This window comes from Lissotriton helveticus, chromosome 2_1 (genome assembly GCF_964261635.1).
Source record: "Lissotriton helveticus chromosome 2_1, aLisHel1.1, whole genome shotgun sequence".
NCBI lineage: Eukaryota > Metazoa > Chordata > Amphibia > Caudata > Salamandridae > Lissotriton > Lissotriton helveticus.
The window spans coordinates 546171144-546191223 of NC_136059.1; the positions used below are offsets into that span (position 1 = coordinate 546171144).

Below are 20080 nucleotides of genomic sequence, written 5' to 3' on the forward strand. Positions count from 1 at the left end.
AAGTTCCACAAGGCAGTCTCTTCCCCTTCTATTGCTAGATGGATCAAATGGGTCATGCAGGAAGACAGACACCAACATTTTGGGGCACATTCTATAAGGGGTGCTATGGTGTCACGCCTCGAGGATATCCTCAATGTGGCAGACTGGTCTTCGGATTCCACCTTTAAAAGTTTCCATTTTAAACTTGTAGCCAGCATAGCAGCCCTGGTATTTGACAAGCTTTAAACTAGCATAATTCTCGCCTTCGGTCCGGACATAGAATGTAAAATTTCCTAGCAATCGTAACAGAAATTTCAATACTATTAAGGACACGGAGGAGAGGATTAGCCCACCCAATTCTTGACGACCAGTTATCCCTCCCTGGCAGAAGAAATGGTATCCGACCATTTGACGTAGGTATTCAACTTTCAGAAATAATATAGTCTATTGTGTATGTGTTGTGTGAAATGATGATGCTTAACTGGATAAACTATTGTCCCTCATATTAAGTTATGTGTTTTATTGAAGTAGCCCTTTAAGGACTTCTTGACTGTAACTCTCTTTTTATAGGAGCAGAGTCGTCTAAACAAGAATATAGAGGATGATTACCGGCTTCAGTCACAGGAAGAAAGAGTGGACAGGAAAGTCAACAAAGGACTAAGAGCAGAGACCTTGTTTGCGGATTGCCTGGATTAATGTTTCTTCCGTTTACCCAATGGTCCATGGAAAATTAAGTTTATTGCTGTTGAAATGGCTGCTGTATTGCAATAAAGTAAGGAAAATATAGCATAATACTCGCCTCGGTATCCTTAATAAAATCAAAACTTTCTATTACAATAGTAAGGACATTTTTCATTGATACTTCTTTCCAAAGAAACATGAATACCTACAGTCAACTGCTGTCAAAAAAATGTCGGTTGTAAGAGCAAACAGTTAGTATCCACTATAATTTGCAGTGTTTTTAGGAAATGTAGAACACTTTCAAGGACACGCCCTAATCTTTTGTGCACTGCACTGCACTGCCTTGACAATGCCCCCTCCCCGTGACTACTGCCAGTACCACAAATAACAAGAGAGTTTTAGGACCCTTCTTTATGTTTATGCGTATTGGTCTGTGACATCAGTTTTCATACATATTTAATGCCACAGCTGTAGTGAATGGTCTGTAGCACCTACTTGTCCAAGTGTATATCTTGCCATACTTCCAATTCGGACTACAGAAGATATCCTTGGATGGAAAAAAGGCATAATTTGCTGCTATGCAGCCAGCCATGCCTTTAACTAACTGTATATAGTTTCTAATATTTCCCAGGGCACAGACGGTCCACTGGTGAAATAGGTGCTCCCCATCATAGTTCTTGAAAGGAGTCAGTACATATTGACTGAATTCAGAAGTACCTTGCCTAGAATGAGGACTTAACAGTAATATAGTTGTCATCTGGCTACTTTGCATCTCATCTGCATCCTGGGATGCTGCACAGAGCTGCTTCCATTTTCTTTAGCTCCTCGGACAGATGCTATTGCAAGCCATCCACGTCTTTTCAAAGTTATGAAAATTGGCATAACAGTTAAGTACAGCAAAGTAATTAGAAATAGGTCATGCTCTAGCTGCTTCCATGAGTAGATTTATTTTCCACGTGGATCTTCTTGTTTTTATGTCTGCAGGAATCCCATGAAGTGATGATTGGAATACTTGATCTTTTCTCTGATGTAGTAAGAGCTACACTTCCTAAATGTATATGGATGGTATCTTGCACAGCTGCGTGATATTTCCCATCAATTCCTGGAGTATATGATCTTCCAAGGTGTTTAATGTAATTAGATTCAGAGTGCTGTTAGAAAATTTACAATAAGAACAATATGTTCCTCTTAAGAGGAGGGCAAGTTTATCTACCAACAAAACTGAACCTTCCCAAGCTGCATACCACACCAGTATGCTACCTTGTTGCAAGACTGTTCTAAGAACCAAGCTAATCAGTGGACAGAGCAATGGAAATGAATGATAGAACAGAATAAATATCATAGTCCTATGTTTCTATGCCAGAGGGTTATAAATATTAAACCTTCGTACATAGCCAATTTAGTCTTCTCTGCACTTAAACTCTTAGCAATGGGTTTGAAGTCGACTGTGGTAGGCACCAACGCATTTGCCTTTCAATTTGAGGAAGCCTACACATTTCAAATTGATGTGAAGGAATTGGTAATTGCCTACTGCTGTGGCTTTTCAACCAGAGGAGCAGTTTTTCATAGGGTGTGAATATCTTTGTTCAGAATTGCTGTTCATTCAGTGTTAGGAGTTACTGCATCGATATGGCATGCATGCATTTTACCTGTACTTTTTGTATCTAGCTGTGTCCCGTGGCCTTTCAGTAAATGATGCCGGTTTCAGGGCTTTTGGTGTACACTGAATGACCTTGCCGAAAGTTTTACACAAATCATGTTTGAGATTTTGCTCAAGACCCCTTTCTTTCGGATATAAGATTTTCTGTAGTCTGAGCAGACTGTTCTTCAAAATCTAAGTTTTTGGTGACTAGCTGATATTTCACTGGTTGGGTAAAGTGACGAATTGACTCTTGTCCCAAAACCACCACATGAAAAGGCTCAGTGTGTTACCCTCGTAATCTTTAGAGACTTACAAGGTCCAAATGATCACAACAAATAAAGTAGAGGTTTTACAGACTATGCAAATTACCCTTGTGTATATACAATAACGGGTACCAACTATGGTATTTTTTATGATCTGTAGCATTGAGCCTTAAAGGCATTACTAAGCACTAATGTTGAGACTTCATTGACAGATGAGACATCCTGCCTTTTTAAAAATTCCCAATGAAGCAGATGGAAGATTTGAATGTCTGCCGCAAGACCAGGATCCATGCTGGAGGAATGTATTCTGGAGAAACTGAAGGTACCTCTGTTTATATACGTCTTTTTTAATGATCAATGAAAGGTTGCCAACAGTTGTGTACTTCAAGGGTTTTCTTTCACTTCCATTAAGAAATACTTTTTTGCAGCATATTTCATCTATTCATGGTCGCAGAATATTTCATCTATTCAGGGTCACTGTTGAATGGTTTTCATACTCTTTACTTGTGTGCAGGCTGTAGTGGGATTCAAATTTGTCAGAACAGTTTGTGTACAGTTTTACCACTGTAACATCATTTATACTTAACAAGGATGAGAGAGAGGCACTCAGGTACCCGGTTAGGCATTCTCCCACCTTCTGCTTGTATAAACAACTTTATTGATTAGGTGTGATGTTTTACCGGACTGTTACTTTTTAGAAGCGTAGCACATGAGAAAATAATGTTTTCTTTAATGCCACAATAAATAAACAATTACTATAACTGTTACTATACTATACAGTATACTATAGACTCACTTGTATTCACTAAACGCATTTGACAGAACTGACCTTCGAAACTTGCGTGTAACCTTGAGGTTCTTCTGTTGGCTTCATTATAGCTGGTTGTGGTTGAGGCATCACGTTAGGTATTTTTACACTTCCTGACTGAGCTGGCTAAAATGAGAAGAAGAAAAACCATTACTTTTACGTTAATAGTAACACTCTTTTCACACATACGCAGCTACACTTGAATGAGGCAAAATGTCATAAATTCTAAAATGACTGGGCATGTACATCTATTTTACTGCTGGGGCAATCATAGTATAGCATAATAAAAGCAGAACATTAGAATCTATATAATTTTAATATAAGGTACTTCTTGAACCTCACAGCTAGCATTAGCAAACCTTATTTAATTAAGTATACCACGAAAATAGTGTATTAACTTACAGGACTTTCCATCCACGGAGCCACACTTGAATATTCCGCTATGCAGTGGTATAACACTGAGGTGCAAAAAAGCAAGCACTGGAGAATCCGCCTTCCCAACAAGAGGCATAAACAAACCCACGGGTTACCTTCAACTTTCAAGAATAAGAGTATAAGTTTAGCTAAGGAGGGCTTATACCATTAGCATAATTAGGCCTACTTCAAAGAGTTGAATAAAAAGTCTTAAGTCATCTGCCATCCTCAAAAGGCGTAAAAGTGCAGACCAAAGCAGACGTCTGGATGGGCATACACTGACGAAAAAGGACAGCAACATGGAATCGGAGTTTCCTAAGTCGACAGTTGAAGGGGAAATACAAATCTCAGGTTGGCACAGACTGGAGGATGCCACACTCCAGGATAACAAGTCCAAGGGCACACACATTCTAAACCTAACGAATTACGTAAAAGTAGGAACTTTAGGTCTGTCAGACTGATGGACGGTGCTTGCCAGGTGAACAAGTTCAAAGCCCGTACACTCGGGACCCACCAATTCTCGCCAAATTGGACTGACTAGCCAACAGACATACAGAGGGAGATTCTGAACCCAATAGATGGGACTTCAAAAGCCCCATTATCTCATGGAATGTGGCAGGAATCTCCCCAAAAATGGGCGACACTGACTTCTTAAATCTCCTAACACCCTATGATGTAATTATACTTCATGAAACAGGAGAAACCAAGAAACAGCAGAGGATTGCAGATATTGTGCAGAACTGATAGTTGCTCGTCAACCAAAGTAAAGGAGGATACCCATTATAACCTCCAGGTTGTGATATTTACCTTTTAGCTAACAACTCCAAGAATAATAAACATCTATGTGCAACAACAATAGATAGCTGCGTTTATTTACCTTCTAAAGGAAGTATTACGTATGCCATGCTGAACTAAGGTCTTGACCTTAATTTGTGGCAACTTTAACTGCAAGATGGGATATAGGGGAAATGACGACAAAGCCCTAATGGAATTGAAAGCTGCAGGTGGTATCCTCTCAAACACACTTTTCCCAAGAAAGATGCCAAAGACAAACAGTTGGCCCTCTTCTGCTCAATCGAAGGCATGATCTGTGCCTGTGATGCAGATGAAAAATACCATATGCCCACATATCATGCCTGTAGAGTACAATCTGTAATCAACTATATCCTGATTAAGACAACTGACTGGAAAAGGTTCGGAAATATGAAAGTACAATCAAAGTTGGAGAGCAATCATAATTCTCTTTGCCTTGAGTTAAACAAAACAATACACATTTAGCACCTATATAGATTAAAGAGCTAGATAACACCCGAGATCTGGGAGGACAATTCCGAATCAGATTTAATCAAAATCTTAAATCAAACATGAAGAAGTCGAAAACAGATTTATGTCAGGACCGGAGGCGAGGATTATGCTTGATCTTTCTTCACTTTAATGACTGACAGCAGCCATTTCAAAGTCACCAAAACAAACTACTATTCCAATGAAACTTAGGGAATATCACAAGAAAACGATAAAATGTCCATGGATAGAGTGTCTCATGTCCTCTGCACCAATCACAGGGCTCCGAGGTGATTGATGGTAGTCCTCGGTCACTGTCAAATCTCCCTCGTTCTTCGCTGCTTGCAGCCAGATAAGTCCGGTTTTACTTCTCTCATAGTGATTTGACAGTTTTACATTGATATAGTGGTTTATCAGTTATAATTAATTTGCTTACTGAATGACTGTTTACTCAGTTCTATTCGTATTTATGTGCAATGCCTGTTCTCAGTGGGTTTTTCCGATTGTATTTCCACTCGGGCGTTTCTCGAGCCTTCGGGCTCTATTGCTTTCATTAGTATGACGCGCACCAGCTGTCGACTGACACGCGCCTCTTATTTTGTGATTTATTGGTCTTGTTCATTTGCGTTTGTTAAGCACGACTCACGAGTCAGCCGCTACTTGGCTGACTCGCATCCAGCCGTGGGACCGTTCCTCCCTAGCGGCTGCGTAGTTTGGTGCAGCTCGTGGCGCGCTTTTCCGCTGCTTGAGGGCACGTGTGCACGTCCTCCTCACTGATTGCGTTGCAGAGATTTCACACATTCCGTGCATTTTTCAATCTTGGAACGCACTGCAGTGAGCGAGCCTCTGCCAGCCTCTACACTGCTTGCCGGTCTGTCTCTGCCATTAGGCAGAACTTTATTACGAACGCCCCCTGAACGCCTGTAAAGGTCGGTATCTGTCTTGGCGAGGCAGTGGGCTGATGGTTGTGCCCAGCCTCGGGTGTCTGTACTTTTAGGCCTTATCAACGCTTTGAGGAGTCGGTATTGCAGGCTGCGTCCTGCTGGAGCCCATTTTTCTGGCAGGCAGCCCTTATACTCTAGCACCAAGGCTGTTGGGCCCCAGGGCTTGGTTCCCGAACAAGAGCACTGCTTGCTATAGAGTAGGCTGACACCCAGCCCCCCTTATTACGAGGTCACCCCTCTCCCTCATCTCTTCCACTTACCTCGTTTGGATCACCAACTGCCCGAGTTCTTCAGTTGGAGACCGGATACCCTGGCAGCGCAGACAGACTAATTCCTTCAGAATTGGCAGGAAGAACAGGGCTATGCCTTTCCCCGTTCGCCAATGCACACAAGGGTCTCAGCCCAGGTATGATGCCAGAATGCGGACATGGTTCTCATTTCCCCAATTTGGAGGTCTAAAGTGTACTTCTGGAACTTTCTTGGGATTCCCCAATCCTACTCCCCCACATTCCGACACTTCTCAATCCGGACAGAGTTCCTCATCCGTTGATAGAGCAAGGCTCTCTCACCCTGATGGCGTGGAGGATTACAGGAGATGCTGGGCGGTCCCAGGCCTATCGGGAGCAGCTGAAAAATTCATGTCAAAGGCTTTGGCCGACTGTACCGTCAAGCGCTACCGCTTCACCTGGAGGAGGTGGGATTGTTGGTGTGTGCAACGGAGTCTCAATCTGTGTCAGATGTGACCTTCATTCTGAATTTCTTGGCCTCTCTGGCGGAGGAGGGCTTGGCTTATAGGACTATCAACAACTTCCGTTCCGCCATCCCGGCGGGTCATACCATGGTTAACGGGTCGCCTGTGGGCGAGCATCCCTTGGTCTGCAATCTCCTTCGAGGCATTCGTCTCTCGCTACCGCCTGAACCTCGTTATTCTCAGCTCTGAGATGTTAACCAGGTCTTAAATTTGTTCTGTCTTGGCAGCCGGACAGGTTCCTCTCTAGGACAGAACTGTCAGTGAAATTGGCGATGCTTCTTTGCCTTATATCCTACAGAAGGGTTTCAGATGACAGAAGCCCTTGATGTTGCCCGCAGAATTGTTTCCCCCACGGGGGTCACATTTACAATTCAGAGACTAACAAAATGTGGGACAAGGTCCATTTCTTATCTGCGTTCCCGGATACTACGAAGCTGTGTGTGGTTTCTAGCTTAAAGCATATGAGGAAATGTCTGAGGAGTTTCGTCCTCCGGGGGAGCAGCAATTACTCATTGCGCTAAAAATTAAACATAAGGCGGTTTCTTCCCCCACCATTGCCCGGTGGGTAAGGTGGGTAATGCAAGAAACTGGAATTGACATTCAAGCCTTCGGCGCTCACTCGGCCAGAGGACAATGGCCTCGACGGCATTTGCCCTGGGAGCTTGTCTGGAAGACATTCTGAATGCGGCAGATTGGTCTTCCGACTCTACTTTTAAATGTTTCTTTTAAGCCGATTATTGATATGGCTCACTTGGTGGTGAGCAAGCTTAAAAACGAGTCTAATCCTCGCCTCCGGTCCTGACAAGGAATGAAAAATTTCCTAGCTATAGTAATAGAAAGTTTCAATTCTATTAAGGACTCTGAGGCGAGGATAATCCCACCCAGTGTACAAAGTTTCTTTGATTCCTTTCCTCCCACGTACTAAGTAAGATATTTGTGATTGTCGATGATATCACCTGATGTTTGCTGCACACTTTGCTTTGCTGTTTTTCCCTACAGGCTAAGCCTTAGCCATGATTGTCGCTTATACTCTATTTTGCGTTTCAGGCGACTCTGGTAAACGAGATTCATGAAGCCACTTGGCTGGCTGGTGTTCAGCGATGAAAGAGGGAGATTGGACAGTGACAGAGGACTACCATCACCTCAGAGCCTTGTGATTGGTGCAGAGAACAAGGGCCACTCTATCGTTTTCTTGTGATATTCCCTATGTTTGTTTTGGGGTCTTTAAAATGGCTGCTGTCAGTCATTAAAGTGAAGAAAGATAAAGCATAATCCTCGCCTCCGAGTCCATAATAGAATTGAAACTTTCCGTTACGATAGCTACGATAGCTAGGACATTTTTCATTCTCCCACAGTCAGCATAAAAGAACAAGTAACGTACCTATACAGTGTGGTTCTCCAGTATTGATATCCTTTATAGATTCACATGCTTGAATCTTTTCCGTCGTCATGGTGGGAGTCCCACAGTAACAGTAAAATAGCATTAAAGTTTAACATTCAATTACCATGGAAATTCAATAACCTTTTGCAGCCTATTATCATGGTTTTAAAACATCCAAACTTCAGCAAATCAGAGCATAGATAAGAGTCTCCACCCCTTGCAGGGCCATTATACCTCATATTGCGAGCACAAGTACAATTATAGGAATAATAGAGGTATGGAGAGGGAACCTGAAAGGAGAGGAGGGTGTGCCGCATGTGAATCCATAAAGGATGAAGACAGCAAAGGGGGGACCCTGTTCCAGGATGAGTAGTGCAAAAGTCACTGCCTCACTACATATGTAGTGAGGCAGTGGCTTTTGCACTACTCATTCTGGAACAGTGTCCCCCCTTTGTTGTCTTCATGGTTAGTGTGGCTCAAGAACACTGGACCATTAACTAGCTCCTGGTCCCCCCTCTCTTTTTTGACAATCTATAAAGGATATCAATACTGGAGAATCACAGCGTACAGGTCAGTAACTTGTTTTTTTATCCAGTATTGTATCTTTTATAGATTGACGTGCTTGAATCAGAATAGTAAGCAGTTATGAAGGATCAGTGGCAGAGGGTAAGGTGAACCATCCCACCATGTGACCCAAGCAGAAAATATAAACAATTGTCATAAAGTACAGGGATTATGAACTTCTATAAATATATATATATTAATGCTGGGAGACTGACCCGCTCCGCATCCAGAACTTCCTATTTCCACTCGATAGTAAGGAGTGGAGCAAGGGAGCAAAGACGGATATTTCATCGTGTCTTGCAGTTTCAAGAGAGACATTTGCTACGGTAATGTGGTGACACAACAACAGCATCCTTTATTTTAATTCTGCACCAGGAAAGACTGAAACACTGTGCCTGGATTTGTACTTACCACGAGGTGCATTATGGAACGGAGATGCCAGTAATTCCTCTATGACTAAGGCAAAGAAGCTGAAACGCGTCAGAGATGACTAATTGGTGATGATTAACTATGTGTTCCCGCCCAAAGGCATAATAAATGCTCTCTGTAACTCCACCAGTGCCTCGGCCATTCTGTTCTGATGCTGGCTGCATATTCACGGGCTGCTTCGAGCCTGTGTTCTGCTGAGGCTGCCCTGCAGGGTCATGGGCTCCCACTCACGAAGCGATTTGTTTGTTGATATATTATCTATCTATCTAATATATATATATACATATACACACATACATAGATATCTGTCTATCTATGTAAAGAGAGATAGATATCTATCTAAATCAGAAGGTGTTCGAAAGGTCGGATCATAAAACAACAGTATATGAAGAAACGGACACCAAGAAGTTCATAACTTATGCGAACAGACGTCACAGAGCAGCTTGCCAAACCGCTACATCCGAATTCAGCCATGCATCCAGGCAGTAATTTTTCGTGAACGTGTGGACATTCGTCCACGTCGCTGCCCTACAGACGTCGGGCAAGGACACTCTTGCGAACAGGGTTGAAGAAGCTGACACCTAACGCGTAGAATGAGCTGTGACCTTGGTAGCCAGAGGGCGGCCAGCCCTCTCATGACAGAAGAGTATAGTCGATGAGATCCAGCGAGCAATCGTGCCAGTGTCAAAGCCTGATCCTTCATGGGAGCAGAGAAGGCGATAAGCAACGAAGTACATTTTCGGAAAGATTGAGTACTTTTGCAAGTAGAACTTTAAATAACGTTTCATGTCCACTGAATGGAGGGCTCTTTCAGCCGGAAAAAATGGAGCAGGAAAGAAGGATGGTAGAATCACTGGGTCATTTAGATGAAACGTGCAAGGTACCTTAGGATTAAAAGAAGGATTGGTACGAAGAATTTCTCTATCCTGATGAAACTGCAGGTAAGGCTATGTTGCAGTAAAGGCTTTGATTTTCACTTATGCGTCTAGCTGACGTGATGGCTTACACGAAAACAACTTTCCATGAAAGTTATTTTAAATCGCATTTGTGTATCGATTCATAGGGAGACCGAATACACGGTGACAGGACAAGGTTTAGTTGCCATAGTACTGGAGGTCGTTTTATCGGAGGGTAGGCCCTGAAAAGACCCTTCATAAACTCCTTCACCAGCCTGTTAGACCACAAGGACAAGTAACCAGAATGTCGTCTGTTTCTGGCTATTGCCAACAAGTGCACCATGATAGACGTATGCATCAGACCAGATTTGGCGAGAGACGATAGATAGGGCAAAAAATCCTGAGGTGGCGATGAGAGAGGATCACCAGAGTGCTCAACACGCTATGAGCAAAATAGTTTCCATTTGGCAGAGTAGCATCTTGATCGTAGAAGGAGATTGGGCTTCCCGTAGTATTGCTCGACATTCTTCAGAAATTGCTAGCGCTCCAAATTCTGTGTGATGAGGAGCCAAGCTAGCAAGTAAAGCGTGTGAATTTGTGTTTGAACCACTTGGCCCTGGTTCATGGGGAGGAGATTTTCCTTTGGCTGGAAATGGTTGGAGAGGACCCGGTTAGGCTATACAGCTCTGTCAACCAATACTGCTGCGATAAGGATGATGCGGCAAGGCTCCTGTTTGATCTTCTGCAGAACCTTTGGAATGAGAAGAAATGGAGTGAATGCGTAAGGAAACATTCTCTCCCAAGAGTAATGGAAGGCGTTTCCTAGAGAGCCAGGCTGAGGAAGCCTGTTGGTGTAGAGCATTTTCAGTTGAGACGTAGTAAAGATATCTAGGGGAGGAAACCCGCAACGGTGAAAAACCCCTTGCAGCCGATCCGTGTTTAGCTCCCACTCGTGACATTTTTTGATGTCTCTGCTGAGGGAGTCGGCCCATAGTGCTCTTGAAAAGAATCCAAGTGATGAGTGCTGGGATGCGCTGCATCAGAGAAGGAATATTCACTCTCTAAATAAGCAGATGGATCATCTAGCGCTAGGTCCTCCTGAGTCCTGGCACTTGACTCTGAGCTGCGAGAGGCTATATGCAGGGCCATGGAGACCATCATCCTCAGATTCCTGGAAATCCAAGAGACAAGTAGGAGGCAACACAGATATTTTTTTTAAAGTTCTATAGGAGAGATAGAATTACCTTTGAAAGCACAACGTCCTTTTCCCTAATCGACGGAGCCATCGACGGGATAGCTGACGCAGTCGTCAGCGGAAGAGCAGTCTGCAGAGAATTGTCCTTAGTGAAGAGACGTGCTGGACCATCGACGGCGAAGCTCTAGTCGACGGAGATGGCCTTACAACAGTCGACAATGGTGATACTGCCATTTCTGTCTTTGACGGTAAGGTCGCCGTAGTCGTCTTGACAGTCGACGTAGTCGAAGTCGCTGACGATACCATCGACGGAGTGCCGGATTCTGTGGAGACGGAGGTTGTAGACGGCCATTTCCTTGTCGACAAGTGGATTTTCGCAGATGGAGGGATTATGAGGTGCTGAAGGTGGAGCAGAGCCAGCTCTTTGATGAGAGGAAGAAGCAATAGGCTGATCTTTTTTAACCTTTTTTTTTTTTCAGGCCTCTCTTTACTTTGTGATCTAGATTTTTTAGGATCTATAGGCGAAGAGGAAGACACTTCTTCCTTTTTTTTTCTTAGAGGAGGTATTGGGCTTCTCCTCACCTTCAGAGTCTGAGTCCTTAGCAGCCTATTTTCTTTGAAGCCAGAGAAGCAGCCTACTCTCACGATCCTGGAGGGTTTTTATGGAAAAAGTACGACAGTACTCGCATTCTCTGGACTTGTGGTCAGAATACAGGCAATAAAGGTACTCTTTATGCGGGTCCTCAGAATACAGTCTGGACTTTCCACAAGTCTTGCAGGGCTTAAATAACCCTTTTTTAGACTCAGACATACTAAAGAAAAATAGGTACTCACACTCCTGAACTGTACCTCAGAAGAAGCTTAGAAATGAATTTCAAGCAAGAAGTTCAAAAGGGCAACAGTAGAAACACTGACTGAGCAGAGCTCAGTCGGACTCCCTTACACACGTCTTGTGGTAAGAAATCGGAGGTATGGTTGCCCTGAAAGGGATGGAGACTCTATGGTCTATGCTCTGACTGGCTGAAGTTTGGATGCTTAAAAACAATGATAATAGGCTGCTAAAGGCTATTGAATTTCTATAGCAATTGAATGTTAAACTTTAATACTGCTATTTTACTGATACAGTGAGACTCCCGCCATGACGACAAGGAAGATTCAAGCATGTGAATCTATGAAAGATAGAATACTGGAGAATATCCACACTATCACTTTATGACCTTTTACTGAAATCAATATTTCCAATTGTATCAAGAAAGTGTACGTTACCGACCTTAACACCTCTCAGACTCAATGGGCCACACTGGGATTAGCCATAGCCAAAAGTAATATCGCTCAGAAGTGGGGCGCGGCACAGCCTCCTACAATTGAGAACTGGAAGAAAGACCTAGATTGGTGCATGTTCAGGGAAAAAATAGCTTACGTGTCCTAGGGGTGCCCCCAAAAATGGTCCAGAGTATGGAGTCAGTGGAATGATTATCGGGGGGAATATGCTGCCCACCCTGTAGTCCAGACCTGGAGGAATCCATCTACCCATAGGCCTACACACATTCCCTGTACTGTAAATCGAATTGTCTAATGTTCCATTAGTGCGAACTGTGATGAAACTTGCTGCACTGCTCTAATGTTGTCGATGCTTGTTTTCAATTAAAAGAATGTTTAAAAAAAATGAACATATACATTTAAAAAACGCAGGCAATAATCAAATTTCCACTTAGAAGGATGAGCATAGTTCGACAAAGAATGCAAAGTAAATAAAACAGAATTGCAAACTGCCCTGCGTAGCTAAGTCCCTTGTGAGGTAATTAAGGTCACATGGATAAGCAATAAAGCTCTAATAAAGAAGAAAAATATTGAAGTATTGACCACAAAGTGAATGTATGACATTGTTCTGCATTCTGTCCATCAACCGTTGTTTTTGCATTTGTCACCCCGAGTGGGATGGGTATGCTCAGACTTGAGTCCCATGCTCTCCACACAACTGGAGTCAAGCTATCCTGGCTGAGGACGGCTGATAGCCAGAAACCGGTCCTAGGATGCTTGATTCCAGTCCAGGAAAGACATGGCTTGGCAGTTCGGGCAGGACTGTTCCCATGAGGCACAGGGTCAAGGCTGATTTGCATATGGCCATGTCTGAACTGGGGTGGTGTGGAGTGGAGTGCAAAAAAACGATGGATTTAGGCCCAGATCTCTGCACTGGGGTGAATGTATGACATTGTTCTGCATTCTGTCCATCAACTGTTGTTTTTGCATTTGTCACCCCGAGTGGGATGGGTATGCTCAGACGTGAGTCCCATGCTCAGCATCTACAGAGGAGAGCATCGCGCAGAAGAGGGTCACATTGACAACATCAATCATACCAGTTTGCATCACACACCAGATCCTACATTTTTGTAGAGGCTGCTTCATCGTGAAATGAACAATTTACTGGAGATCAGCAAGCTATAAGAGCCACGCTTCACGAAAGGTTTAGGGGAATCAGTAATCGACAAGAACCACTAGCAGGACAGATTGCTTTGAGAATTCTCAGATTCGTGTTTGAAAAAAAGACTGATCCCAGTTTTTATAATAATTCAGCAGCTGTTCTTAGCCCTTATCTTCGTCTTTTGAGTGGCTGAATGAGACTCACCTTAGACATACAATAAATAACTCAATTGGAGCCATCAACATCTACTAGACAGTATCAACGTGTAAGATAGAAAATACATAATTCCTGAGGAAGGCAAATCGCCGAAACGCGTTGAAAGGGAACTGGTTCTGTATTTAATGAAATGACTTACCATTGTTACATCTGGATCTGTAATGCATAAATTTGTATATAATTTTGTTTAAACGAACAATAATGTATTGTGTAACGATCAAAAAGTAATTTATCAAAAAAGGTCTGAAAAAATGAGAAATGTTGATAATTAAATTGATTGATTTCGCACAAGTAGCACACCTTTGAAGGGTGCCTACCCATTGTGGGGTTGCTTTCTGTTCGTGCACATTGAGTTCCCACCCCCCACCTGTCCTTAGGAAGACCCGTCCCTGAGGAAATCAACTACCCTGTTTGCTTTTGGGTCGAAACGTCGACAATCTTGTTCTCCCCCCCGAGCCTGTACCTGCATTATTCTCCCAACACCCCCTGTTCCCTTGTGCCAATTAAAATACGGAGGATTATTCAATCACGTGCTAGCAAGAAAGAGTTACATTTTTTGCGACAAAAAACGTCAAGGGTAGGCTCACCCATGTTTCATACTAAGTCCGGAACCTTAGTCTCTGCTAAAACAAACTTATAATTTTCTAATAGACCCTCTTGGTCACTCTACTCACACGAGCACTCACTATCAGCCTTTCCTGTGCACGTCACTTAACAGTGAACCCCTTGTGTAAATAACTATGCTATTATATTGTTGAAGTGTATTATGTCATTTTTTCTAAACATGTATTAAATAAGAGAGTCTCTCGGACCTTGAGGAGACATAGCTGTTTACTCTAAGTGTGTTTTTCTTGTATCAATCAATACTCCGGGCTAATATAACTTGTGTATCAACCATAATGGATTGAATCGGATGGTGATCAGAAATTGAAAAGGAATATTTTGAAATAACTTTACACTGTATGAGTTGAATGAATGTCTAGGACCATTTTGTCTATGCTATGTAAGAAGAGCCATAAAGATGACCTAAAGTCTTATAGACCAATAGGTTTAATTGACATGGACTGCAAACATGTTTCAAAACTGATTTTGAGGGTCCTGAATGACAGGGCCGCCAATGGGAACATACTGTTGCCGATGCAAAGAGCTTTAGAGAAGGATTATCGACAACCGACCAGATATTCACTCTCTCACACAGTGCAAATAATGTGTATAGTTGTAACTATAAAAATAAACAAAAGTGTCAGTGAAGTGATTGAAAAATTATTATAAAGAACTTTATTATAGTTTCACAACTTCCTTCATGAAATTATGGTATCAGCCTGTCCTCCAGACTCTCACTTCTTGCCCCTAGCAAAGCTATTTTAGCAACAAAAAAGCCTACATGAACATCTAAGGTGGCCTCCCACCTGCGTACCTTAGCTGAAAAACAGTTGTGTTGTTCCATACTGAGATGTTTGTTCCTTATCCTTAAGCTCAGGGAGTTGCGGTTTTCCCAGCAATCCAATATGGCTAAGGTGACACTAAGAAGCTTCCTGTGGCATTCACACAGCTGGTTTACAGCTGTACTTGCTCCAACCAAGACAATAAGGAAGTCTCTTCTCTACCTAATACCTGTTGATACCTAGTTTTAATAAACTATTCTGATTATTTTGAAGCAGGCAGGCTTCACAATAAACAAAGTTAAAGGCAAGAATTAACATATTGTTGTATCTTCACTTGATTCCATATAACATGCATACAAATATAGAACTATGGGATGCTCTATCAAACTATAATAAAGCAAATGTTAAACATTCTACATTGCAGACAATACTAAATGCAGCCCAATTTAGAAATATGACCTCAAATAAATTAATATATGAAATGCAATGGAGTTCACAAGCAGAAATCGCAAAGTTCACATCAGTATGGCATCTAAGGTAGGTGCCACCTGACCATATATACTATGCTCAGGCAACTAGATCAGCAACTAAGCCCGCTCAGTCTTTGCATCCATTTCTCAAACTGGATGTGGACATATCAGGGCATTAGATTTCTACTTAAGTTAACTAGACTACTTTTAATGTTTTACTTTAGAAATACAGTCTACCTTCCCAGCAAGAGGTGGTAGGGCTGGGTAGGCTAGCTCGATGAAGAGTGGAGGGAGGCATGCTTGGCTCCAAGAAAATTGGCGATTTCCTCGAAACTTCGATCCAAATTAAGTATCCCCACATGACCTATCTGACACCCCCTAGCGGTTGCAGAGTATAGGCTGTGTGACTCAGGCAACATGTGCGAGATGTTCCTTCCCTTTCTTATGGCTTGGTCCCGCCCGGCCCTATCTTTCTGAAACATGCGATCTCGGAGCTGCTGGATCGCTGCACAGACTTGAGTCCCTCAGTGGCCACGCTGGGCCTCCTGGAGGAAGTTGGAGGGCCAAGAGCATAAAAGGATCTTCATAGGCCTGGTCTCCATAGTGGCCAAAAGGGACTGTCAGAACTTGGAAACGGCCAACGCCCCTTCACTTGAAGTCTGGAGAAAAGGAAGCTGACTGTTGTGCATTCCAAGAAAAACTATTTATGAGGAAAGAGGCTGCTGACAAAAACTTAAGATATGGGGTGGATGGTGGGCGTACCATGGATTACAGCTGGGATGAGGATGTTGATATTTATCACTGTGATTGTTTAAAAGGTTTGTTCTGACACAAATGTGATGCTATTTTCTTATTGGGGATTTAGGCCTTGTGATATTAAACCCAATAAAATGTGGTTATTAAAGAAATACATTCTATCGAGCAATAATTTAGATGGTCACCCTCAAGCCAAAAGCAGCTTATTTCATGGGGTAATTGGTGCCAGTTTTGTCTGAACACTAACCGTTAATTCCCGACAGATATACATTGGATGACTTAGGAACCAAGTCCCTTATGCTGCAAACTGCGGTCAGATGTTCCCTTCTAAGTATGACACTCCCAGCATCTTAAGAGACTAATGGGATTGACCTCATCTACAGAAACAGTAACTGGCATGTTGACTTGTAGTCAAGGTCTGACAAATCTTGGATTTTGGGAGAGATCATGAAGATATTCACCATAAACCAAATGACTAGTATTGATGAGGAGCTTCGTTATCCTTTGCATAAAAAGATAAGAGGACAACCCCATATTCAAGTTAGGGAACCTGGGTAAGCACAATAAACAGAAAGCAAAAGTTACCCTTGATTCACTTCACAGCTAATTATACTTATTGGGGAAGTATGCTCCATACACCAGTACTCTCAAAGGTTAGTATTACTATTTCAATCTCATTATGTACTCTTTACTGGGGATGCACTTTCATTGTTCTGGTCAAATAGGTAATTCTGACAGTTCTGTAAAGGCTAAAAAAGAAATCAATAAGTTTAAAATAAAAGGCACACTAGGGGAAACATAATACTTATTGACTTGTATTGATCTAAGTCATAGGTGAACAATAATCCCACAGATGTACAAAATAACCATACAAAGTGATGAAAGTGTAAAGTGAGAACATGTGCATATTGCGTATGATAAAGCAATCAGTAGCCATCATAATTTCCATGCCCCTAGTTTCTAACATAATTGAGTCCATTGTAAAATCACAACATCAGGTCTATCTGGTTAGTGCTCTCTCAGGCCACCAAAAGGTACAGAGGCCACTTTTTTAGACATAAAGGTCAAGAGGCTTTGATTCGGTTTTGATTCGTTTGACCTAAGTGTTGGTTTAACACTATAGATATTAAGCGGTTGTCCTGCTTGAGGAACGTGGTGGAGATTTTTAGGAGAGTTTTGGGTTAGTTGTGCTCCTTTCCATGAATCCGGGGCAAACAAACCCAATAATGTTCGATGCAAGTGTGGTGTTCTACTGTATTCAGAACTCTCTTCAACTTCTAGTTGATATTTACATGATATTTTTGATAGGGCTGGTAACTGTCAATGGTCTGCAGTGCAAACTATACAGTGAATTGTTTGAAAAATTATTATAAAGTACTATATTATTGTTTCACAATTTCCTTCAAGAAATTATGGAATCAGCCTGTCCTCCGGACTCTCACTTCTTGCCCCTAGCAAAGCTATTTTAGCACCAAAAGAGCCTGCATGAACATCTAAGGTGGCCTCCCACCTGCGCACCTTAGCCGAAAAACTGTTGTGTTGTTCCATACTGAATATGTTTGTTCCTTATCTTTAAGCTCAGGGAGTTCTGGTTTTCCCAGCAATCCAATAAGGCTAAGGTGACACTAAGAAGCCTACCTGTGGCACACACAGCTGGTTTACAGCTGTACTTGCTCAAACCAAGACGCTAAGGAAGTCTTTTCTCTACCCAATACTTGTCTATACCTAGTTTAAATAAACTATTCGGATTATTTTGAAGCAGGCAGGGTTCACAATGAACAAAGTTAAAGGCATTCTGGATTCCCAGATTCAATTAGATCTCCATGCGAACCTTCAGAACAGACACAATATTTCTACCTTTCTACTTGAAGTAAAGTCCTGGGTGACACTGAATTATTTTTTTCATGGTGAATAATTTCAGTGTCTGTAATGTTCTTGCTTTACGTGAGTGAGGGTAATGTTCAGAATGTGTAAGAATTACGTAGAAAGCTGATGTTCAAATATTTTCAATTGTGACTGACCTTTTGGCGTCTGCTACAAGATAACGCATCAGAAGGGTAGAAACAGCAGTGGAGGCAGAAGGGATGTAAATTACATTGCCACCATTCATGCCATTCCCAAAACAGCTGGTTGGTAGCGTCATGGGTCCTACTCCCATACCTTGCTCAAGTGCATCATGGAATGACATGTCACAAAGGGGTGGGGGGTGAATGCTGTTGGGGAAAAAAGATTGATTGGCCCCAAATTTCTCCACAGTGGTACAGCAGTGTAGCAATACCACCACCATTTTCAAGCTCACAATGTAGGGAAAGCATCCAGAATCCACCATCAGGGAACCCATATGTAAACATAAAAGTAGATTTCATTACCATGCTTAAAAGTTGCAATTATGAATAGGTGTATGCCATAGTTAGTATGATTTCAGGGTGGGTAGAAGTTTGACATTGTATTTCTGCAAAAATGTAACAATGGAACTCACGTCACTTCTAAAATAATATGCAACATTTGCAAGGCCATCCAAATACAACAGAACTTAAGGTCAAGACAAATATTGGGGTGCTTAAAAACATACTTTCGAAAGATCTGCGGAAAGCCAGACTTCAAATGGCAGGGTGCATTGTTCTCATGAGCATGTGAGCTACTGCAAATGTGAAAACAAGCCTTAGCCTTCATGAGCTCCTAGTAGGCACACCAATGAGACGCCTATCTCACAACCCGTACTCCTATCTGCATTAGATATACACTTGACGGAGGACATTGTCCTGGATCATTGCTGTGCTTTAATAAGTTGTGTAAATACATTCCATTCACAAGTATCAAGGACATTGCCCAAGGGACCCAGTCAACCATGCCATCAACTTCAGCCAGGAGACTGGGTGACCATGAAAGTACATTAAAGAAAGGTAGCAAGCAATGCAGTGGAAGGATCTTGTACTGAGTTTACGCACCACCAATATATTGCTCAAGTGTCAAGTCAAGTCAAGTCAGAGAATTTATATAGCGCACTACATACCCAGAGGGTCTCAAGGCGCTTAGAAAGGGGAGGAGGATTACTTGTCAAAAATCCACGTTTTAAGTTGCTTTCTGAAAGCTAGGTGGTTCTGGGTAAGGCGAAGGTAAGCGGGGAGTGAGTTCCATGTTTTAGCAGCCAGGTATGAGAAGGATCTGCCTCCCATGGTGGTCTTGTTGATGCGAGGTACAGTGGCGAGGGCTTGGTTGGAAGAACGTAGTTGGCGGGAGGGGGTGTAGAAGGACAGTCGAGAGTTGAGGCATTCTGGTCCGGAGTGTCAATGTATCTTTTATTTTTTGTAGTGTTTATGAGGTACATTGTGGGGTACTTTGTACATTATAAAAATTGTTTTTGTAAATTGTAAAAATCACAATAAAGAGAGGGGGCGTGGCTTCGCAAGCCAACATGGCAGACATGTGCTGAGTGAGCTCCGTCCAGCCCGCCATAAATCTGTAAATTATCCTGGTCCTCCGACGACTAATTACTTGCTAGCGAAGCCTCAGCAGTCCTGGGCAGGTCTGTCCCCCTCCCCCCACCCCCGAGATTTACAAACTTCCAAGTGGGCCGGGGCGGGCCGCGTGACAGCGAGACCG

At 42.6% G+C, this 20080-nt stretch overlaps 1 protein-coding gene across 1 annotated transcript in view; it reads right to left on the bottom strand.

Moving 5' to 3' along the window:
* Window positions 1-20080, bottom strand: part of SCAMP1 (secretory carrier membrane protein 1) — a 608538-nt gene that overhangs the window by 454718 nt on the left and 133740 nt on the right. The window contains exon 3 of the mRNA XM_078675215.1: window positions 3395-3499. Within this exon, the coding sequence (XP_078531341.1) occupies window positions 3395-3499 (105 nt within the window). The remainder of the gene's footprint in view (window positions 1-3394; window positions 3500-20080) is intronic.